Below are 25,396 nucleotides of genomic sequence, written 5' to 3' on the forward strand. Positions count from 1 at the left end.
CTTAATTGTTGCCAAGTTGCCAAATTTGCTGCATGATTAAGCAACAGTATTCTCAAAAAATACTTTCTAGAGAAATACAGTATTGTGCAAGTGTCTCATGCCACTGCGTATTTCTTTCTATTTTCCTGGGAAAATAAGAAATAGGCACAGTGATTTATGCTCAATCATAAATGCAAATACAGTATATAAGGCAAAAACAGAGTCTGTACAGCTCTGATGAGCGATTTGGCACGACCGCCTTTGTTCTTCAACATAGCCTGAACTCTGTTAGATAAGCTTTCTTGTAATATCTTTAAGTAGATTCTTTTTTTAAAAGATCCCACACTGCTTCAGTTGGGATCATTTTCATGATGAAAGTGAAGCTGTTGCTGATCAGATACATTTTAGATGGTATTGCATGATGAATCGAACTCTGATGGTGGTTTTCTGTATTTGTAATTCCATCAGTTTTGACCATATCTCCAAAACACCAAATCACAACAGAGCCTCAACTGTACTTTACATATCACTGTAGATACTCCTCCTGACATCCAGAAACAGTTCAAACTTATGGAAATCTAGATTCCATATGACCTGTTGCCACCGATTTTCAGTCCAGTTCTTGTGTAATTTGGCATACCTCACCCTTTATTCTGTTTCCCTCCTTTAAAATGGCTTCTTGACAACCACCCCTCCAATGAGATCATATCTGATGAGGCTTGAACAGTAGATGGCTCAACTGACAGGTCAGACTCATCTCTGAGGTCATGTGTCAGGATTTTTTTTCAGATACTGGTCATCTCCTGTAATCTTTAGGATTACAGCAAATGAACCAAAAAGATCTTCCCAAAGATGTTTGGGATCATTTAGAATCACACTGGTTGAAACTTTAACTACTATCAAACTATGTTATGTTTGGTATTTTTCATAAATTAACTAAAGAAATGGGAACAAATTATGTATTTTTCCAACAGGCAGCGAGTATGACAGTGAATCAGTTCTTTGCTAAATTGTTATCTATGGACACAAACACAAGTAATGTGCCTTTTTTCTGTTTAATAGTCAGGTACAAGGATTGGACTGAAAATTAGTGAAAAAGCAACCAATGTCCAAAGAAAACCTATGAAAGACCTTCAGAAAATCTGGAGAACTATCACTCGACCACTTTAAAATGACAACAACGTTTGGCTCCTGAAAACAAAATATGACAAAATGCATGGTGGTTCAAGACTTTTGCACGTTCCTGTGTGTTTGTGTAAATTCTTTCTTCTGCATCGGTGTTTTCTAACAAACCGACACGCACACGAACACATAAACTCCCACACCAAAGAAACTCAGGCTCGCAAAAGCCACATTCAAAGGGAGACCCACACTTACTACTAACTCAAAAATCTGTGGAATTACAACTAAATCCAGGTGCTATGCTGTACTCTCAATTCTCTCTCTCACACACAAAGATACACACACTCTCTGCTTTTTTGCATCTGCCTCTTGACTTTTGCTTAATATGCACAATCTTTGAATTACATCTGGTAATCAGTGCAGGGTTTCTTTTTTTTAAAAAGATGCTCACATTATTTGCCATGACTACATGTCAGTGAATTTAATCCTGTGCTGTTTATCACCATCAAAATAAAATCAGCCTCGTCTGGAAAATTACTTACAGTATTTCTCTCCCCCCCCACCAAACAAAAATACAAAACAGGTTTAAATTCATAACATTTGACTAGCATGGATTCTCCAGATATTCCACTGTCCTGACTAATTCATAGGGTGGAAAATGCACTTCTGAATGCCAGCATAACTGTAAGGCCAGATGTGCACATTTTTAAGGATTCCCCATCCCCATATCAGATCCAGACAGATGTGAACTGTGTGCCTTTGAGCTGATGCGTTCAGCAGTAGGATGAAGGAGGGGTGCTGGATGAGGGGCTGTGGGTTTGGGGCTCTGAAAGGAGGATGGAAGGGCTAGAAATAAGGAAAAAGAGGATTACACAGCCAGCAGGTGTTCTCTGATGCTTCCTTAGGCAGATACTCTCTTTCTAATTGTGCACAAAGATTCACTAAAGCAACAAACACTGTAGTAGCTGTCCTTCATGCAATGCTGAAAACAATCTTTAGCAGGGCTCCAGCATCATTTTGCTGGCCGTGCATGCAATCTATCACTGCTAAGCACTGTAATACACCATGAATAGGCACACTGACTTTGACCGACATCCTGGTCTGTGGTGGTTTGTGTTGTCGTGAATGTGGGAATGTTCATCGTTTAATTTGCTTAAGAGGCGCACATCTCGGTAATTACATTAAACTGAGGGGACAGCTGTAGCTCTCTGACGCACAGTTTAGAGAGGGGGAGAGAGAGATGGTAAACTCTGCGCATCCAGGCCAAATACAGAGCAAACCCAGCGACCCTTCCAAAAAAAAAAAAAAAAGGGGGGGGGGGGGGGGGGGGGGGGGAACCTGCTGCATTGTGAGAATATTTCACTCCTTCTCCGGACGACATAATCCGAAATAATAAACAGCGAGAATAAAATAAGTGAAAGTAAACCAGAGTCCGGATTAGAACAACAGAAAGTGAATGATTGGCATCTGGACCCCCCTTCTTTGGACTCCTGTCCACAGCACATGCCTGGGTGCTGTTTTGAGGACTAAATTTGACAATGACCTTCCCAAAATACCAGGGTGCGCGCTGCTGTGACGCTACAGGCAAACAGCTCTATATGCAGCACATAGGCTGAAGATAAACTTCTGTCTTCTAATAATATTATAAGGTCTAAAGGAATAAATACGATGGTGCGTAAAATCATACAACCAAAGAGTGAGGGAAAAATAAGGCAAATGTTCAACCACTTAGAAAGAAAACAGAAAAAAATCTGAATTTTCAGACCAGGATTTTATGAAAAAAAGTAAGTGGTGGTTTAATGTAGCCTAGCACGTCATTATTCTTACTGTGGTTACAGTTAGGCTGTTTCATCTGTGAGGACAAGCTGCATCCCGCATATTTGTATTTGGCTCTGACCTGCTAACCGTCTCTCCCGGACATTTCTCCACAGCAGATCCCAAGCCTTGGACGTTGAGTCCCGCAGCTGCTCGCTGATCGACCGCCGCAGCTGTAGCTTGGCAGACTTTCGCTGGGTTGTCATTGCTGTGCAGCCGGACTCATATTCCCCCGACTATTAAAAAAACGAAACCACTGCTCTTGTCAACCACACGCTCATTCCTCAGCTCCTTTATTCCGCTATGCGAACAGCCCGGGATGAGGCAGTGCGCCCCGGCTTCTGCGTCTGGCTGCCGCAATAGTCGTCACTGCTACACCTGGTATACAGCTCCTCTAGCGCTGCGTCACCTTCCTGTACCAGTGGAGGCGGATGAGGTCCTACCGGCAGGATCCTGACCCCCTCTAAAAAATGATGTACTGATTTAACAAATTCTGCATTTCTGCCCTACTCGTCCACGTCTGTAGGGCGGAGATGCAGAAATGTTAAAACATAACTTCTGCATGTGAGGCGTGAACTCTGACAAGGCGAGCCAGATGTGAGAGGCGGCCCCCCGCCACAAGGGTTGGACTCGCTCTCTCTCAAACACATGCAAACACACACACAAGAACCAAACCTAGTCTACGCGTTCTCCACGCCACAAACCCACCCACTCACCCAAACAAGGATCTCTTTCAATCCCAGTAGGCTACTGGTAACACAGCCAGGACAGACGAGCCTAAAATAAAAACACACCGGCATGCTGTGCTGAATCTAAGAGTTTAAAATGATTTAACTGAACGCACAGGATGTGATTTGGAGCTGTGTGTCGACCAATCCTGTCTATGTTTTGGGAATCTTAAATTGCATGAATAATTATTGAAATTGCTTGATCAATTCAGCAAGAATCTCAAACTCAGTGGAAAGACATCTGCAAATATCAGCAAGCAGCAACCACAGATTATCTCCAGGTAAAGAGCAGATTTTCCTTCGTGTTAACCATTAACTTGTGAGTGGAGGTTAACGAGGTAGAGAATATGCATAATTAAAGTCTGTTTGTGTTTAGAATTGTGGTATTGTAAAAATTGAAAAATAAAATATGTCTTTCTGTTGCTGGCTACAGCGTGCCCCTTGATATTTTGGGACTGAATCTGTGCTTTGGTCACAGGTCTGACCTCAGAGAGCAGCTGAGAGGGCTTTGGTACTCAGGAACTTAATTTTTTGTCCTCCGTTTCTGTTTCTTTTAAATTCTGTCAGAAATTATGACAACTAGCTAAGACAATCTTTAAAACTCGAGGTGATGTTTCCAACACGTTTGCAATTACCAATAGAAAGCATCAGCAAATTCTCAAATTTAAAATGCTGAATCATGATGTGGCTGCTTTAAAAATGTCTGTCTGTGATCTTAACACCATACAAGCTGCCAGTTTTGTACAGGACAAAGAAAAATTGCAATAAAGCTCTCACAGATGTGTTTTGTGCTTCAGGGAGTTTCTAACTTTACCTGTAACAGCACTAACTGGTGATTGAGTAACTGACTTTTTCTTGACTAACTGAGATAAAGTCGCGTACTGCTGCTGCCAGCAGCCTAAAGTGAAAGTGCTCGAGCATGTGAGCTGCCTCTCTTTCAGAGCCACATTCACCCCTCTGACAGGTTAAGAGGTGGGAATTTCAGAGATTCCCATGTCATTCCAGGAATGCCAGACCGAGCGATCAGACCGACCAGGACGCTCCTCGGTTGCCGTCTGCCTGATACCATCGGATGTCCTGTTTGTGGTGTTAAATTGCAGGTCAGCAGGGATCCAGTGAGCAGAGACCTGATTCAATAGTTCATCTTGTCGAAACACGTGTTTCGACAAGATGAACTATTGAATCAGGTCTCTGCTCACTGGATCCCTGAGCAGTCAGCAGAATCCTGAGGTTATCTGGCTGCCAAATGCTGCTTTACTGGCACGGCTCACCATCTTAGTCGAAGCACTGAGCAAATATTTGGCGACATAATTCCACCCAGAATGTGACTTGTGCAGCTGAAATTGCTCCACATTAAAGACGGTGAAGGTGAAGGTGATGGAGGCTGGTCTAACTTTCCCTGCTTTGCCCTGCATGACACAGAGTAAGTTGACAGTTTAGCTGCAGAGTGTCCCATTGATTCATATTCTTTCACTTCTGAGACTGGAGTATGAACCTGTAGTCGAACAGCTGGAAGGATAAAAGAGGGGAACATGTGCATGGGAGGAAAAAAAGAAGAGGGGCAGAACTACTTAAAGATGAGAGAATGCAAAGATAACATTAAATCATTTGCTTTATAATTCCTGTTTTCATTACTTTAATCAAACAAGCAAGTAATATTTTTGCAAAAAGAGGATAAGACAAATGCCGATCTGTCTTTTACATTTACACATACTCAAAACAGAAACAGAAAAATGAAAGAGGAGAAGGGGGGAGGATGCCAGGCAGCCCCCATAGAAATGTAGGTGTGTACTAATGATGCTGAGAATGCTGGGAGGCTATGCGGAGGCAGTGCACCTGTGTGTCATCCAAGGAATTGTGAATTAAATAAAATATATGATGATAATGATGACAGCATGCAAAAAGAATAAGGCTGTGCAGAAGTTAAGCATGTATGTGCCTTTAAAACAAGTAACACATGTCTTAAGGGGAGCCATGAAAAGCACAAACAAGGTTCTTATTTCCAGCTGCAGGCATCTGGAGTAAAGCAAAGCCAGATTCCGCAGCACTCTTTGGTTCACAAAAACATAAACATTAACTCTTTCCATTCACATAAAAAAAAAAAAATCTAGTGTACATGTTGCAGCAAAGCACAGCTGACAAACTAAAGAGAAGCTGGGTTACGTGGAAAAGCAGAAAGCGTGTGCCGTGGGTCACTTTACAGAGTGCTGCAGGTAAAACCAAACCTTTGCTGTCATTAGAGCTCACTGGTTGAATATGTAAATAGACGACACTAAACGAGGGAATATATTTTGGAAAAGAAAAATTTAATGAGTCTTACACTTTGTTGCTATTGAAGGCATTCACAGTGTGCAGCGTGTCCTTAAAAATTATGAATAAACTGGACAAGAGAATACAAAAGATGTGGTGGGCTAAAATAATCTCCAGCAGACGAACAGTGTCTGAAAATGTCCATAAGAAACAGTAAATAATCCACCAAAGAGCTGCCACGGGACCTGAGAGATGTATCTGGATGTTCACTGAGGTCATTCTTAAGGAAGGGAAACAGGGAGTAAAAGGTGACGTATGCAAAGTTACAGAAGAACTGGACTAAAAATCAGTGGCAACAGGTCTTCATGAAGTGATGAATCCAAATTTGAACCTTTTATCTAAAATAACTGAGATTATATATGTATAATACTATCACGATCTGGAGGAATGTACAACAGTGAGTATCTACACGCATGTGTAAAACACGGTGGAGGCTCTGTCATGGCTTGGGGAACTAATAAATTAAATTTAAAACCTTTACCTTCTAGTTTTAGAGTGGCCCACTGTGTTTGAACACTTATGTACATCTATTAATGCATAGCTGAAACTGGGTAACTAATGAATTATTATTTTTACAAAACAATTAATAAAGAAGAATACTAATAATAATAATTAACCAAGAAACATGAAATAATTACATACTGTGTTTACAAAAAACCCACATAATAACGCACTTATGAGGTTCTTCTGTGTTGTTTGTATATATCAGTACAATGAGAGTGAAAAACTGGTCTCTGACTGCACTTCTCTGAAAACTGCATCCCGGGAGTTGGATCCACAGTCCGTCAGTTTTGGGCAGAGGTGTGGACTCGAATCACATGACTTGGACTCGAGTCAGACTCGAGTCATTAATTTTATGACTTTAGACTTGACTTGAAAAAATGTTCTAAGACTTGTGACTTGACTTGGACTTTTACACCAATGACTTGGGACTTGAATTGGACTTGAACCGGTTTACTTGAAAAGACTTGATATTTTACCCCAAATATAAAATTTAACATGCATATTATATGGAGATTGAAAATGTGACGTCATTCACGGGTAGAACCGCAAAGGATTCTGGGAACTCGTGGCAAGCGGTACTAGCGCACGCAGGCTTTCAATTAAAATCAGTTACACAGCGATAAAAAGAAACACAAAAATGTCAAGAAGCTGTTGTATTATTAACTGCAATAGCCGGTCGCATGACAGCCACGGGAAGCCGACGGGTAAAGAGATCGGTTGTTATCGGATTACGTCGTTGAAGAGAAATTGTTCAGCCATGTTTCCAAAGTAACAAAGACGCGACTGGATTGCAGCCATTCAAAGATCAAATATAACGTCCCAGAACACTCCAGCTCACAGGTTAGTCTGCTCCAAGCATTTACACGGAGGTCAGTCTGCTGTTGTAGTTAATGCGTCATTTTCATAACATAATTGGTGATATAGGTTACAAGCAAGTCTGGCGCTGAACAGAAATTGTCGCGCTATGCTCCTTTATTTATTGTGCATAAATAGTGAATTGTCCTGACACAATATTGCGTTTCGCCTCTGTTATTATGGTACATTGACAAAAACATATACTTTTATTCACAGGATAAAACAGGTTTTTTGTATCACTAATTGCCCAGTACGATTACAGCATACAATATTATTGTCACTGCTACATTTCTGTGATGGGTACCAGAAATTATTTCCACTGCTAATTAATTACCGTTGAGCTCAAAGGTCCTATTAATAAACGGTTAATGAATGTGTATTTATGACGACAATTTGTGAGACTGGTAAACTTATGATACGTACGATGGTCTTTCGTTCTACACGGTGCATTTCAAGGTCCTGCACCCATCCGTCGGTAAACTGTACCTGGGCTTGTTGCAGTGACCTGAAGTTACTAAACTTCATGAGTGTATGCACTCACTCCAAGAACCGTATAATTATAAATATGCATATAAATATGCTACGATGAGATAGCTGACTTCATCTAACTAGCAAATGTTGTCCAGGCTACGTTGGTGATACAGTTTTTTTAATGTGTATGATATTTTTGTCATGCGATTTTAAAGCTGGTCCTACAACCGCATCCAAGAATAACATGCAGCTTATCTCAGAACTGTCGGTGAAAATTATTCTTGGAGCTAGGTTTAATTGAGCTGCATTTTAAAGAGGTGCAATTTCACAATTTGTGTATATTTTCTACGTTCACTTTTGTCATGTGTTGAGAAAAACACAGATTTAAAATTACATGGTCTAATATTTACATTTAGCATATAACTGCAACATTATTTTTTCGTTGTTTTTTTTTTTAAAGACTCGAAAGGACTTGAAATTCAAAGTTTCAGACTTGTGACTTGACTCGGACTTTTACACCAGTGACTTGAGACTCGACTCTGACTTGCCTGACATTACTTGAGACTTGACTTGAGACTTGAGGATAAAGACTTGAGACTTACTTGAGACTTGCAAAACAATGACTTGGTCCCACCTCTGGTTTTGGGTTTCATCCCTGTGATGTCGAAGGCTGTGATATGTGGATGCTAAGCTGGTCCGTGAGGTCAACCTCTGCTTTGGGCAGAGAGAACGAGCACCACAGGATCACCGTCTCTCACAGCAGCAGGCAATCAAAACACCAAACCCAACACATTCCAGCTCTCAAACAGCCAATCAAAGCAGCACAACTGATATTTTCTGGGCAGACCCTGTATCTGAATTTCTGAACAAATACACAGCAGAGCATGGGCGTCTCCACCAGGGGAGCAATCAGATCTTGCAGTGGCTACAAAAAAAAGAATGTACAGGGATGGTTTGGGAAAGGCTGCTGTCTTCCAGGGGCAGAGGAGGAGGAGGAGGAAGAACAGGAAGAGAAATCAAGTTTCTCCTGCTTTTTTCCTATCAGGTCATTTAAGGTTGCAAAGATCGTGCAGCCAGTGCCCGTGCATGTACTGATCACAAAGACCATTACACGCACTGTCTTTTTTTCCATCCATATGCTTATGTACATAGTCATCTTCTAAGGCCTGCACATTCTTTCCCAGAAAAATGTAACCCTGTCGAAGGCTTCGCTCATTCACCGCAATAAAATTACTGTAAAAAGTCAATAGCTGCACACAGAGACTGGGTTAGCGAGTTCAGTCTAATCAATGATTTAACAGATCACGTGACCAAAGACCGTGACAAAACCATCTCACCAAACTACTCTCTCAACGTTTCTTTAAATGCTCCATGTCCTCTCAGCTAACATGTACCCTCTATCCATTTCTCCTCCTCTTGCACTAGCTCATTTTTCTTTTCCTCATCCCTGCTACTCCCTCCCTGCTCCCTGTCTTCTATTTTCAGCAACACTCAGTCATTCAGGCCAAGCAGCAAAGCTCGCTGGACCCAACAGTTTGAGCTTGAAGAGCATGCATATAACCTCCTTTTTCCCCCCCTGTGTCACTTACAAAGGCTTACCTCATCTGTGTGTGGCAAAAATACTCATTTCAGTCAGTAAATTTAATTGTCATCGTGTCACCTGCAGTGAGTACCAGCAGCCCACTTGAGTGGAAAACCTTCAGATTAAATGAAACCATTGAACAGATGGCACTGTGTGACCTCGACCTAAATTCCTACCTCATACTATGTGTTTTAGTTATCCATGAGAGCACACACACACACACACACTTACACGCCCACCCACAGACACACACACGTAATCATCTTACACTGAATCACAGTTATTCCATATGCTCACATCCTCAGAAAGTATTATGAAGACTAACTCTTTAGGATTCAGATCACATCTGTTAATGTGCTCAATCTTGGTTGTGTACTTTACCTTTAGCAGCCTAACATGAAATAAAAATACTGCCCTTTACAAGTAACCCAGCCACAGAAAAGGGCGGGTCACAAGCCAGGGCACTCGTAGTACTGGTCACAATGCTGAAAAAATAAGAAGGGTTGCATCAGGAAGGGCGTAAGGCGTAAAATCTTTGATCAAGAATGAGATTCATTCCCAATGGAAACTATGCGACTGCTGGAGGAAGACAAAGAAAGGAGAGACGGAAAGGGAAGAGTGTCAGGGTGAGAGTAGAGACATTAAATTCAGGGACTAAATGTAGGTAGAGGGCTGGCTGATGTGATGGAGAGAATGAAGCTGGATATACCTGTGCATGCAGGAAACAAGAGGAATGAAAGTCAGTATAAGCAAGACAGAACACATGTGTGTGAATGAGCAAGAGGTGTAGTTAGTAAAGGTGGATGGGTTTAAATACCTGGAGTTAACCACCCACAACAGACATTGCAAGAGAGAGGTGAAGAAAAGAGTGCAGGCTTACACAATGATAGGTTTAGATGGTAGTGAGCCCTGATATGATGTATGGTTTGGAGACGGTGGCACTGATGAAAAGGTGGCAGAGTTTAAGGATGAGATTAGAAATGAGTTGGTTTTTTAGATGGTTTAGACATGTACAGGGAAGACATAGTTGAAATAGTAGGCAAAGGATGTTGAAGATAGATCTGCCAGGCAGGAGGAAAAGAGGAAGAGCACAGCAAGCATTTTTGGATGTAGTGAAGGCGGACATGCACAGGGTTGGTGTGACAGAAGAAGAAACTAGGGATAGAGCTGATGCTGTGGAGACTCCTACGGGGAACAGCCAAAAGAATAAGACAACACTACCATGTACACGTCACTGTTGCTTCTATTTAAGGATACAAGTTTCCACAGAGGTAAATATAAAAAAAACATGAAACATCCTCAAAGAAAAGTAGGCCTTTCTCTTAGTGCTAGCTTTTATGACTGACAAAAGCTGCAGTGTTTAGTATTCAGAACTGATATTGCTGTTTTGACCTTTGAAACATCAGAGCGATGCTGTGATTGGCAGGTGCTTCCAGCAACAGCAGACAGTGAACCCTCAGCATGAGCGGAAATAAGTAGTGGGGACAGACAGACAATGGTGGCACTCAGACGAGAACAGAGATAAACCCAAATAAGACAAAAAAGTCAAATGAGATGTAAAATCTGTTTACCAAAAATCTTGAAGATATTAAATTTTCAAGAGAAAAAAAAAGCCTGAGTGAAAATGATTCTTTTCCTAGACCCGGTTTGTAGAGTACGCTTGGGGAGTGTGATCGTGTGTACAGCGTCTCTTTATGTCTGTCTCCACGTTGGTTGAGTGTGGAGTGAGTGCATATGAGAGCATGAGGGTGGGAATGGATGTTTGTATCTGTGTGTGCCTGTATGCCTGTGTCTATGTGTCAGGTTGGGTATCTGACGCCACCTTTCTGGGGACACCTCAGGACCTCTAAGATATGGAGGCCTATCTCCCCCTACCACCACTTCCCCTGCCAGTGGCAGACGCCCTCAGACATCGGTGCGTTGGTGGTTCTTTGTGTCCGGGGATGGGCGTCCAGGTACACACCGGCTCACTCCTTGGCGGCCACTTATCGGGGCCTGGAGCCTGGGGCTCGCTCGGGCCACTTCGGAGGTGGGGTGCCCCCGGCCTCTCGGCCTGGGGCTCGGTCACTCAGGCGCGGCTGGCTGCCGGCGGAGCTCACGGGCGCGTCACTGCAACTCCCCCTGGCTTCTGCTCCGCGGCTGCTGAGTGAGCCCTCATCTGGGACTCTCCTCAGCTCTTTCTGGGACAGTGGCGCGGCTGCCCCTCTGTTGGTCTTCCTTGGTCTCTTGTGTTCTGGGGGCCTCTGGATGTCTGGAGTTTTGATCTCCTCCATACCCGCTTCATGCCCTGGAGGACGGGGCTGTGGCCCCCCCACACCCTCTAGCAGATCATTACATGAAGGAACCTTTTAAAAAACAAAAAACAAGCGCGTCCATGCTCACAGGTGTACACACGGGTGATCACACCCACAAACTACACCCTTTTTGGCTCCTACCTCAAAGCACACTGTGTTCTGTTGATCTGATGTGCTGCACAATAATGTTTAATATTTAGTATTTACTGTCATATTCCCATATATCATTGTGATGCTGTTTATTCTATTACTCTTGTTCTCTTCTGCTTGTTTTCTTTTTTCTTTCTCAGCAGGTGACCCAGGTGATTGATATATGCATTTTTTTTTCTGCCCGTTCTGTTGGTTTTTGTCTTTTGCCCTTCTCCCCCGTCCCTCTTCTCAGCTGTTTCTCTTTCCCTCTTTCTTTCTCCCCTTCTTTCCCCCAGTCAAGTCTGTCCCGTATTCAGTAAGTGAAAATAAAATAAACAATAAAAGGTGAATCAAATGGACCATTATGGCAAGGCTGGGATGGTCAATTTGGTAAAGTAAATCCGTTGGGCATCTTTCTTTGCCTTTAGACAACAATTCTGATGGCAAAAGAGCCAAACGGGACAGGCAAAAAGAAAAAAAAAGATTCTTTGATGTTTCTGCATCAGTCATTGAGGAATGCTGTACTCCGGTCACCTCCCTCAGAAAAAAGAGCCGGAGGAGGGGAAAGTGGGTCAGGAGCTCATTCAGAGTTTCTATCCGCACACTCTCCAGTAACAACAACAACAACTTCCCTTGTCCAGCCTGTGAAGATAAGTCTGTTGATACTGTCCACCTCCTATTCTGGGGACTGGATCACCTACAGGATATGGCTATTACTGTGGCCCACCCGAGGCGTGAGACACAAAGTGATGGTCTTGGCATGTGGACCAAAGGGGAGAGACGATGCAGATGGGAAAAAGAGGAAAGCAGGCTCGAAGGAGACAGAGGAGGAGAGAGACGAGGGGGTTTGCAAGCTAAATGGAGAAGACCATGGGGTGCAGACTGTGGCATGGAAGAAGAAGGACCTGGGGCATGACCGGGAGGGGGGTCTATAGGGAAACTCCACAGGTCATTGAAGTGCAGATCATATGCTGATAAGACCTCCTTATTGCCCTCTGTCTCGTTTTAAAGACACTAGCTGTTAAAATAAACATTTTTTACCTGGAAAATCCTCAAGGACTAACTTCCTTCCTGGAGCCCTCAGTGTTGGGATAGGGTTTCAAGACCACACACAGTAAACACATAAGTTTGCATAAGATAAACATAAAAACATACCACCAATACTCACACCAAAATATACATAGAAATACACAAGTAGTACAGTTGAATGTTTGAAGCGTTTGTTACAATTAACTACAAGTGTATGATTACGGTGAAACATTTAGACTAATCAGACTGAAACTCGAGTCGCCGTGTCTTCTTCACGTTCGCTATATTTAGTCAGTCTGTTTGTCTAAGACTGGCTGAATGTTTACATAACAGCAGCTGTTATTAATATTTTCACATTATTAATAAATCAAATGGTGTTTTGTGTGTTAAAGGATGTGACAAGCTCACAGAGTTATCATCCATCTCAGTTCTGCTCCGCTCTGAGCACTTGTGGAGCATTTTATGCCTTGACCTGCTCGTTGTTTTTTGGTGATTGATTATGACCTGTGGCACAGCTCCGAGGCCTGTGCTATGAAGCAAGTTCAACATACAGAGGATGTCATTCCGTTATCTCGATTCACGTACCCTAAGTAAACCCAGGCTTTCCCTCTGTGTGTTCACATGAGCAGAGACTCGTTGGCAGCATCTGACCAATCACAATTACTTAAGTGTAATGTTTAAGAGTAAGTGTACTGGCAACCGAGTGGCTGACTTTCCAAAGGAGGATGAAACGATATGATGGGCCAATGTGAAGAGGTTAATCACACAGAAAGAAAAACACAGAGTATTTGAGAGGAGAATCGTTGTAATGTAAAAGCGTGCGCTTTATCTTCTTTGGTCAGTCACATTGGGATAGAGACGATATATTAATAACGTTTAGCCTATTTGAAGCCAGGAAAGAAAGTTGGTAAAAATGCCTAATGCCAAAAACTGATCACATATCACACATATCACAGCTCTGTTAGTAAGACAGAATAATCTGAGAATCTGAGAGAATTCCTGGGGAATTCTGGTTTTATATCTATACCCTGGGGTATATTATGCTGCTGGTTCTTGTGCCTGAGTTTCAGTTTTGCACTTTCAGTAATTATTCCTGTTTGGGGTCTTGGTTTCTGTCTTTTAATTCGCAGGCCTTAGCTTGATCATAGCTATCTGGAGTCTGCTCAGGTTTAGAGTTTTCAGTTTATTTTACATTCCCTGTGTTTCCCGAATCCTAATGTCAAGTATGTGTGGTGGGTGTTTTTAGGACTTATTTCCAGTTTTATTTTGATAGTTTCTTCTTCTTCTTTTCTATTTAGTTTTGTTTCTCCTCTCTTGTTTTCCCTCATTAGTGTCTACTGTGTCTCCCAGACGTCTCCACTCTGCCCCAGTCACCCTTCTGTCTATATTTTCTTTCATCTGTATTTAACATTTGGATGGTTCTCACTGTTTGTTACATTTTCTGTTGTCATTTCTGGACACATTTTAATTAAATAAGTAAAACTAACTGCAAGACTCTAAAGTCCGTACTGACGTTAATTGTGGAAACAAAAGAATTTATGTCATTATTTTTGTAGCATAAGTAACCATCTTTGTAGCACTGAAAACCCAGGGCTAACTGTGAACTTACCTGGATAAGACAAAATCTTGCTTTGTAGTGCAGAGGTCTGTATTATAAAGAGAGAAAATAAGAGTATGATAGTATTAGAAGAGCACGTCAATTTTAACTTTATTTTATATTTTAATTTTGTGTAATATGGGAATATTTATATATTAGAGCTATTATGCAATATTTGGGAATATATTGTATTATTTAATATTAGTGCTTTAACTTGATTGCTGCTGTTCTTACTGTATTGGGCCAACTGCGATTTCTTCTGGGATTAATAAAGTATTCTGATGCTTAAACAGCAAGAATACCTGTTCACTGAATCAAATTAATTTCTTTTGTTAATCTGTAACAAACTGAAGCAATGTCCAAACTTTAATGTGGATACACTTGGATACACTACATGGACACTTTAAAATTTCGGCTGTGACCTTAGAAATAAACAGAAGAACTGAGAGCGCAATTAGTGATAAAATAATTAATTGGAATTAAAATCTTTCTTTTACCAATCTCTGTGCTTAATTACCAGGTTAACGATTTTCTTCAGCATTCCTCTCTGGTTCTTTTGGCAACAGTAGGAAGCACTCATAGGGATCATTTTCTGTACATGAAGAGTCATATGACACGTGTAATACCTTTTTTAGATTGATCAGATGCTGCCAAGACCACCCTTTCATGTGAACGTGCAGGGTAAACCCTGGGTTAACTTAACAAGTTGATAACGAGCTTTGTGTGACTGCTTATCCTGATCACCCAACACAATGTTAGGAATTCAGGAATGCAACTGAATCCAGATAATGGAAAGATACCCTGAGTATGTGGAACTCACTTCATAGTACAGGGTTCAGGCCTTTGATCATTGGTAGGCATCTTTCTGAACTTTGCTACTCTAACTGTACACTAACTGCTGTGCAGCAAAGAGCCATCAGCAACCAGCTACCAGGTGAACATAGCATTGCTGCCAAGTAGCGGCTGTGGACAAAGTGGCAACATGGAAATGCCAAAAACTAAAGTGGCCACTTGAGCGTGGCTCCGAAGGGTGGATTCAATCGCCTTCAAGACAACAGGGAGTATATTTTTATATAAAGACTGAAAGTCGTGCATTATACGGTTCAAACACAAGTGTCATTAACTGGAAGCTGTCTGCTACGCTTCACATCAGCTAATTCAAGTCCCTGAACTGGACCTCTCAATGACGGGCGTGGTAGCCGTGCCTTTGGGAGTGTTTTAATGCAATTACCTGGTAAATAATATGGCTTGCTGTGTGGTTAATTGAACTACATCCTGCCCAAGTCTCCAAGTCTGAGCTTTTAGGGTGAGGGAGAGTCTTTTATTTTATATTGAAACATTAAAACAAAAAAAAGAAATTCACTGTGGGAGTTTAGAAATTCAACAGAGACAGCAGAGGGCAGAAGGACAGCAGAAAAATGAAAAGGGAGGTGAAGGAGGGAAGAGCAGGAGAGAGCTGGACTACAGCCAAATCCACTTCCAGACTTGTTAAAGCACTGCTGCATATTGCAGCAATATTTACACACACACAAACACACACTGTAGCACACATGCCAAGCAAAAGCTTTATAAGGGACCTCCTACATCAGACTACAAACCTTTAATGTTTGCTGAGGGTGGGTCTGCACATCACATTAAGTTATAAAGGTTTATTGCAACATAATTGCTGAGCAAACTTCTACTCATCCAAAACACACAGCAGCAGAATTTTACAGTCAAACTGAAACATGTTTTATGTTAAATAGGATGATTTTTGTCACTTTAACAATAACTACAATTATGTTTTTTAAACATTTGGGCTAAATATCAGCAGAAAATGTGAACCAGAAGCCAGCAGGAGCTGCAGGTTAGCCAGACATTTTTAAAACATATCACAGACCGACAAAAGACACACTTAAAGGGCAGCGGGCCATAGGCTACTCACATCCTCCCTAAGCACCTTTCAATCATGAAAAAATACTGATGGATTATATGTTATGTATAATCCTGGGCTGCAGTGAAAATGGGGAGAATGTGTGTCAGTGTGCATTTTTTAAACCAAGGTCATCTGTAGCTTATCGGCTGCTATAAAATAGCTGCGCTCTACTTAAATACCTTTGCCAGAGAAGTGACAGTGTGTGGCCTGTCTGAAAAAATGCAAAACCCAAAAAGGGTAATTTCATGAAGTGGACTTTCAACACATAAGAGTTCCTGTTATTGATACTAGGAAGAATGAGGTCACTGCTTTGCTTAATAAAGTCCCAGGTCTGCACCTTTCTATCTGCTTTAAGGAGATTAGCTGCTGCAACATTACTTTGTTTGGAATCCATCATCCATTCTCTTCCATTTATCCAATTTACAGTCGTGGGGGAGCCTATCCCAGCTGTCATAGTGCGAGAGGCAGGGTATACCCTGGAGAGGTCACTACTCTGTCGCAGGACTAACACGGAGAGAAACCATTCACACCTACAATTTAGAATCACCAGTTAATCTAACCTAACCTAATTAGAACATTTTAATCAGGATAACGCGGTAGATTGACAGATTACTCTGGGAAATGACACTTCGGTTAAACAAAATGATCACAGTTGTCCTCATTTTAAGTTTCTAAGTGGGTTAAGGTGCAGAAAAGTGCAACATTCAGCGATGCTGATGTAAGACGCCACAGGCACTACGAAGGGAACCTTCACATGCAAATTAATTTAAGATCAAAAGTGCGTAAATGCCTGTTACTGCATATTCATGTTGAAAGCATAACCTTTGCAGGGATTAAGGTGTTTTTCTCCACAGGCTTGAAAAACGCATGAGTTGCAAATGCATACCATCCCCTGTGATACGCGGCCACAGATATTCAATAAACCTGTCACAATGAATAAATACACACTGAGGAAAATTACAATAATCTGCAAACAAACAAGGAGAGATCCCTCACAGAACGCAGTATGGCTGCCATTAGTTGTGTTTAAAGCAAATGCAAAAAAATCCCTGTTTATCTGTCAGAGAGCACAGGGTGAATGTCAGCAATGGGAGCAGAGATATGACTGTAACACACGTATGCTGCCGCTGGCAAATCTAATCTGGACTCCTCCCTCGGCGCGCCACGTCTGTATAAAAATTTTCTTACTTATAAATACACAAACATCCCCGTCACACGCCACTCACAGCATCGCCTCTGACTGCGTTACCTCTGACCTCCCCGCGGCCTCCAAGGATTCATTGCGCACACCAGACGTCTGACTGGATGCAATACATCTGAGACACTCCGAGCGTTACACAAACGTACATACAGGTACACACACATGCAGACAAAACACACAAAAGCAAACAATTCCACAGTGCAGCGAATGTGACCCTGTCACCAAGACATCTCCCTGGGTTGCACTTAACTATAGTAGCTGTGACGCCTGTGCATGTCAATCAAAGGACACACACTGTGAGGATAAGAGATACGGACGGGGGCAGAGCTGTGCTCATTAATCATCTACCCAGACCTTTGTATCACAGTGTGTGGGAATGCGATGACCAGAGAGAAACAAAAGAAAAGATATTTTTGATTAAAGACCTTTTTTTGTGTGTTTTGTTGACTGAGATGTTAAACCTCTGTTTGTTATCACATAAAAAATTCCACCAAACCACAGCTTCAAAGCAGAGATGGCTTGTGTGTTTTACTATCTATGGCTTTGCAACTAAATATACATGTGTATGCGTGTGCGTGCGTGTGTGTGTGTGCATTTTCAGCAGAAACAGTATATCATTACGTCTGAGTGGCTGACCTACTGGCTGGAAATCCTGAGGGAGATATTCCCAGAAGCCAGCTTTATCCCAAAGTGGGAATGCAAACAATCCAACAGAAAGGACAGTGAAAGTACACAGCCGCCAACTCACACACACAAGCACACACACTCTTGTTGTAAAAGGTATCGTACCTGCCGAGTCGCTGGTCATCTTTCCAGTAGCCTGGCGTGGAAAAAGAGAAGAGGAAAAAATAGGAGTTAAGTACAAATGCCGTGTAAAACAGTGCAGAGTAATCTCATTGTTTCCCTCATACACGCTTTTCGTACAGCAGCAGTAGCTACACTGGGAATATGACTCAAATTCCAAATCTGTCTCAAATAAGAGAAACATATTTCATGACTGTTTATGCCATACGATCTCATGAAAACCCACAAAGCCCAGACAGCTTATTTACTAGTATTACCAAAGATTTATTGGGAATTAAAAGGAAAAAGTGTCACATGTGAAGGATATGTGGTACACTCGCTGACATGCTTTTGGTGATTGAGGCAGAGGGCTGTCTGAGAAAAAGCTACTTAAATCATCGTAAATCATTCCATTAAACTTGAGTACAGTGGATAGATTTTAGTCCCTGTGTGATTTTCTGACAGCACAAGTCAGAACAAAAGGTTAGACTCGGATGAGGAGATGAGCATTACACATGCAGTTAGCATCCTTGTTCACAAAAATTGATAAACTGAAAGATTTGGGATCCCAAGAGTCCAATTTCCTCTGTGTGGGAAACTTCATCCTGACACAGACAGTGTGCAACGAATGGAAAACCCCACATCCATGCAAAAAAGCTGAGATTCACTGAACTTCAGTGTGATCATCCTGGGTTTTCCTGAGGTCAAACTGTGTATTACTCAAATCGTTATCTCTACTGTCAGTTCACAATTAAAAAGGACAGATGCATAGTAAAAGTGAAGTTTCACATGAAAGCAGTTATTTATATTGTCTAAATGGTCAGTTATGCTTTCAAAATAAAAGCACTTCAATGCTCATTTTAACAAAACAGTCTTGTTTGCTGACAATCATATGATAGATGATTGTCAGCAATGTCTGCTATATATGTAATAATGTAAAAACATTCTAATTGATCCACAAAGTCAGAAGGTGAGAGTAGCAGTAGATTTTTGTTTAATGTTTCATGCTCGGTGCTGAAACAGTAGTGTATAGCAGCCCCTCAATCAGCTCCTACAAGCTTTTTATCTGAATGTTGCTGTTTTAAAGTTCACAGCTGAAAAGTGAACAAAGGAAGGGTGGATCAGCTTATTTTCAGAAAAGCTTTTACAAATAGCTTTGATGCAAATGTGCCTTTGATCTGATCTTGATCTCTCTCGTGCTTGTGTGTGTGTGTGTGTGTGTGTTCGTGTCTGTGTGAGAAAGAAAGAGAGAAAGTTTAGGCAGCTGTGCTTTATCAGTCATGGTTAGAAGAAAATAAATCCACGCCTCTGCATCAGTTTGATCCCATGGTCCCTAGAGCTCCCTCTACCTCCATCCAAACACACACACAAACTTTAACCCTAACCATCAAAAATGCCTAAACGTAACCATAACCTAACTGTAACCCATTAAAACACTAAACACTAAAACCACATTTTGAGCCTCAAAAATGGCTTCGAACTCGTGGGGATGGGCATTTTGTCCCCATAAGGGACTGTTGGTCCCCACAAGTATATTAACATTCCAATTTTTGGTCCCCACAAACATATGTGCAGACAAACATATACACAACTAAAAATTGACCTGCATACAGACCAAAGAGTTGTATCAGGGCTGGATGCATCTCTTAAGTCCTGCATCAGGTATTTGCTAGATTTTTTTCTGTCCAGTTTCACAGTTATTTTAAAACTCACATTGAACTCCATGCTAGGATACAGTAGGTTTTCAGCTAATGTCTGTTTAGGATTCACCTTGTTGATAACAAAATACTATTTTACGTTACGTTTTTGAAACAGTCTGCTAGTAACAAAGCACCTAAACATATAATTTCAAATAGCTTGTTTGCTGAGTTGTAAAGAGACACAACACTGGCTCTTCTCTTGAGTTAGAAGCCTTATTTATATGAACGGTTCGTATCATTCCTCTGAACATGCTCAGGCAGATAGACTGGACTGAAAATCAGTGAAAAACATCCAAAGAAAACCTTTGAAAGCCCTTCAGTAAGACTGGAAAACAATTTATCAAGTCCTCTTTAAAAAACTACAAGAAAGTGTGTCTCCTTGGAAGTAAAATATAAAGAAACATGGAGAGCCTCAAGACTTTTTAAAAGGACTGCACACATCATTCGTTAAAAAAACTATATTTCAATAACAAAAATGTATGGGGAGGTTGTGGACTATAACTCCCCCTTTCCTTATTTCTGGCCTCCACTCATTGGTGGATGAGCAGTGGTGTATTTGTGATAGTTTGTGTTGCTGCTGCAGTGCTGACAGAGAAAACAGTGACCTTGCATACTGCCGGATGGAGCGGAGCTGTCTCCTAATTTGACTTTCGCCTTATTTACACAACAGCAGGGGTAATGCAGACTAGACAGAGGCCCAGAAAAAGGCAGGGGATAAATCCTGACTAGTAGTCAAAACAATAAACAAGCAGACGCATTCCTTAAAAGCTCTGCCTAGAAATTCCCAATATTAGACATAAAATACAAGAGGAAGTGCAAAGATTGTTCACAATTACACATCGCAGCCTAAAGGTTTTACTCAGTTGGTGTTACAAATTGAAAACATTTCCCGAAATAACTGACCTCAGCTGAATCAGACAGACTATATATCTGCAGAGCCGGTCTACAGGATCATCTTTTGTGTGTTTATCAAAAAAGTAACTCAGGAGTAACTGCTGGAAAGATTCTAGGTTTGCATTAATTTAATCAAAGTGAGACATCTTATCACCTTGTGTCTGAGGATGTAATGTATTAATCTGTAATCAAACTGAGCAAAAAGGGCTTTTTCATGTTGAAGACTGCAGCTTTTTGACTGCAGCTCATATCCTTCCAAACACCTTCCTGTTACCTCGTCTACAGTATTAATGATTATCAGGAGCACTGCACTCATTTTAATCCACTGACTTCACAGCAAAGACTCATTCAGTTAGACAAGCAGATGTGTCACTCTCACCTCACAAACTCACACACATAGAAACTCAGCCTAACTCACCCTAGCCCGGCGGGCCTGCAGGTGTATAGGGGATGAGAGGGACGAGCGCGTCAGTGGTCTGCTGCGGGTCAAAGGTCTTGAGCAGCGCCTGGACAGTGGCTCAGATTTGTCTGGAAATCTGGAGGTTCCCTGATCCTGATTTACTCGGCTTACCATCCTGTCTACAGCCACAGAACCCTCGGAGGACCAAAGGGAAGAAAAACAGTGAGATGGAGCAGCATGAGACTTCAAGCCAGCTGAAGGTTCAGTGTCACTTTTAAAAGCAGCAGCTGAAGAAAAATCCAACAACAAATTCAGCTCACTCGTCATCAGAACACAAAATGATTTCAAAGCTTTTAAAGGACATACATGATTTTATTTAGCATTATATTTAGATTTTATTTTGACAATAAGCGATTAAAAAAAATAAATACATGTTGACCATCAAGAATTAAAACTATAAGGAAGAACAGAAGAAATGAAGTCAAAACATGTTTCATAACCAATGGTAATCCCTGATTTCTGAAAATTTTTTATGGCATGGTGAACAACAAAATCTTAATTCCTCATGACAAATGCCAGTTTAAATAACATAACTCTAATTTTCTTTATAGAAAGTTTCCATGTAGTTGTGTCCCCTTCAATTTCTTACCCCAGTCCCTGTCCTCATGTCACCTGTCTCTTCAGCAGCTCTCTGGTTTCTGTGGAGTATTTCGTGGAGCTGGTGTTGGTGGTGCGTGATGAAAGACATAAGACACTGGTAATGATATATCTGCCCTTCTCTTATTCTGAAAAATCCCCCTTTATGCCATAAGTATCTCCGCTCAGTGACAACACTGGAAAGTCCAGCTTGACCTGATTGCTCAACTACTGTACCCAGCAGTGGGAAGACCCGCCGTCATGCTTCCCGCTCTTCCCTCCTGTCCATCGCTGAGTTGATAACAGGGATGTGTGTGCAAATGTGAGCGTGTGTAACTGAAGCAGGGATGGCATTCGTGTCTGTAAACGGCATGCTGATTTCCCCACCAAGATTTCCATCTACAAGTGCATGGATAGAGAGCCACATTTTCTCTTTATTACAGCACACAAGGCTTGTCTGTGCAGAAAATTCCCCCTCTGACCTTGCAGAGCATTGCCATCATAGAGATGGCATGATGCTGTTGCTAGTTTTATATAACTGTGTGGTCAAAGTTACATAAAAACATCAGGGACACCGTGTCCCCAAAACTAATCTTTAATTTTAATTGTGTTACTCTTACGTAAAAAGGTTTGTTTGACTTTGATATTTCGGTTCTTTCTATGAACTAGCCGGGCACTGAGGATATTACCACAGTGCACACCTCTTCATTACACAAAAGCAGCTCTAGCAGCTCTGAACAGTGCAGCATGAAGCATGAACATTAGTTCACTGGAAGGTTTCTGTCACAATTCCTCCTGAGGTGCACTTAAATGTGCCCTGAGATTCACTGTAATTCGTTCATTTCACTAAAAGGCATAAATATGAACCTCATGGCTGCATTAGATGAAAGTCACTCAGTCATGTTGACTATGTGAGAACCCAACAACATCCCTAACCGCCCTATCAAAATGTCACAGTGATCAATTTAATAGTTGAGATATTGCAGTCGGGATCCAAATGCTTGACTGGGACCATCACCCATGTGAGCTGTGATTCTATGACTATCATGACAAAAGCAAGGACACAAATAACAACTTTTTACACCGACATAGCTAACGCAATTCTGGAAAGTATAATGAGCATGTAGGGTACTTCATGATTGCAGGACAGTGTCTGAGGAAAGAATGAAAGAGAATATTATTTGGAGCACTGAACTCACTAGTTTTTCTATATTGAGCACATGACCTTAAACTTTGGGCCAAATCAAAGGCAAGACTGATGAAGAGTGTTGTTTAGAGGAATAACGTGGCAGTATATACCAGGAACCTTTGATATTTAGCTGGATATTGCATATTTTTAACTCATATAAATACCTCTGTTGTGCTCCAAAACAAGGATGACCTTTTTGCTATAAAAAAAGAAGAAGAAAGAAATAGATTGCAAGTCATTGGGTTTAGTGAATCTATAAAAGAGATTCTGTGCTTCTTCCACCATAAGACGGCTAAATTCACCACTTGTATTCAAAATGCTGCTGTCACTGAAAATAAAAGTGTGTTTACGTGCTCCACAGAGAATGTGGCACATAAAGCTAAAAACAGAGAGATACTGTAAACGCGCTTTATTGCTGTTTCCAGACAGTTTGGATGAGATTAGCGCGATTAAATACCACCATTTTATTACATTCCTGAAGTTCTGTGCTGCTGGTTAAAGAGCTTTTGAGGTTACCAGATTTACACTTGGTAAGCGTAATGAGGCAGCTGGAATGCTGTGTGAGAGCAGAGCAGCACAGCCATCCGCAGACCGTGTTCCTCTTCCAAAAACTATGTTAAATACACCTGTAAAATAACAGCGAGCCGAAATGATGAGCTCAGCTCCTGTAATCTGCTTTCTGGAGACACGGCGCTTTATCCAGGTGGATGCCAAATGAGTCAAGATCTGTTTGATTTGTGAAATGCCTTAATGATGGAAAAACAACAGGCTTGGAGAACATCCAAACTAATATTCTTAGCTATGCTGCCTTGTTAAATGAAAGGTGGGTAGCTTAACAGGGGGGAGGAGATAGAAAACTGAGGCCTGTCTAACATGTGTGAATGGTACATTCTGTGTTGATGATGAATATACGCAGTCAGTAAAATGTTGCTAAAGCTTTGTTTAAAAAGCAATCATTTTTGCTATAACCAAAGCAGTGGCCCACACAATACTCAATTTAATATTTCACTTAGAATTCAAACTTTGTGCAGCAAATCAACCAGTGAAAAAAAAAATCAGCTTATCTGATACAACAAATTTGTCTTGAGTGGTCATTACTGAGTTTTATCATTGATTTACCCGCTGACTTTGAGTGAGAGGCAGTTTCCAACCTGGATGATATTGGCAGTCCAACAAAGGGCTGAGAGAGAGATATAACCGTTCATGGCCTTCACACTCATCCATTTATAATTAAAAATCACTGGTAAACACATACATGTGTTCAGTCTGTGAGGAGGAAACCAAAACAAGACAAGATGCCTCCGTCACCACGCTGCACAAACTGTGCTACAAAAACTAACAACTGTGGTGTTAAAACGTCTCTTTCCTCTTGACTTGGTGACTGCACTGAATACCACAGTATTGTGCAAAAAACCCAAATGTGGAATTTTGACTCAAATTGTTGACTTCATGCATGTTTAATATGTGTTATGTCCAGTATGTACTGTATGTATAATGCATATGAAGATCAGGAGAGATGTACAACAGTGAGTGTCTACAGACATCTGAGGCTCAGGCTGCAATTCAGTCAGTAGTGTTGGAGATAAAAATTGATGGAATTAGGCTCACGGGAACATTCAGACTTTAATTCACCATAAATAAATACCACAGAAAAAAAGGCAGCCAATATCCAGAAAAGAGCTTTGAATGCCCTTCAGGAATCCTGGAGAACTATCCGTGAAGACACAAGCAATAAATTACAGGAAAGCTGCCTGAGAGACGTCTTCCTATACTGAGGAATAATGGTTCATACAAACACTGACTCTCAAACTTGTTAGAATTGTACAGTTATCCTTATGTACTGTATTTCTGTTTTTCTATGCACACTTTTTAATAAATCACCTGTTTCCCATTTTCAAAGCAAAACATATAGAAATGAGGGGTGACTCATGACTTTTGCATATGCTGTAGTTTTAATATTGATAAATTCCCTCATTTAATACCTCCCGAACAGAGAATCTCTCCAGGTTTAATGTCTTCTCTTCATCAGCAGAATGCATTCAGTTGCAATCTCAACTTGAATGCGTGCATAAAAAACCTGCGTAAATCAGTGAACTTCTACATTTTACAAGCCTCACTGTCTAAGTTTCTCTAAGTGATGCACAGCGTACTTGCTACATGTGAATGTGTATTAAGAAATGCTTCACCTTTATGTTCCTTCAGCTTTAAGTCTGTGAGTTTCTTTTTAATCACCACGTATAATCTTCATTCATTCAAAGCATTC

At 41.2% G+C, this 25,396-nt stretch overlaps 2 protein-coding genes across 5 annotated transcripts in view; both read right to left on the reverse strand.

Moving 5' to 3' along the window:
- The window catches only part of stard13a (StAR related lipid transfer domain containing 13a), a gene marked incomplete at its 5' end in the record, with an annotated part of 53,612 nt that overhangs the window by 23,104 nt on the left and 5,112 nt on the right, over positions 1-25,396 (reverse strand). The window contains 4 exons of one of the 4 annotated variants that reach the window (XM_080866289.1): positions 18,321-18,351; positions 21,327-21,503; positions 21,958-22,026; positions 22,182-22,214. In XM_080866289.1, the coding sequence (XP_080722415.1) occupies positions 18,321-18,351; positions 21,327-21,503; positions 21,958-21,975 (226 nt within the window). Of the gene's footprint in view, positions 1-2,998; positions 3,523-18,320; positions 18,352-21,326; positions 21,504-21,957; positions 22,027-22,181; positions 22,215-25,396 lie in introns of those variants that run through there. The other 3 variants (XM_080866287.1, XM_080866290.1, XM_080866291.1) reach the window with 3 other exon arrangements.
- Positions 11,352-17,691, reverse strand: LOC308387011 (uncharacterized protein; the record flags this gene model as incomplete). Its single annotated transcript, XM_080866883.1, has 3 exons — positions 17,580-17,691; positions 14,428-14,464; positions 11,352-11,711 (listed from the first exon to the last, which is right to left on the reverse strand). Exons 1-3 carry the CDS (start codon positions 17,609-17,611, stop codon positions 11,352-11,354), a joined length of 429 nt encoding a protein of 142 aa, XP_080723009.1. The 5' UTR covers positions 17,612-17,691.

The sequence above is a fragment of the Rhamphochromis sp. 'chilingali' genome (assembly GCF_963969265.1).
Source record: "Rhamphochromis sp. 'chilingali' genome assembly, chromosome: 19".
Lineage (NCBI taxonomy): Eukaryota > Metazoa > Chordata > Actinopteri > Cichliformes > Cichlidae > Rhamphochromis > Rhamphochromis sp. 'chilingali'.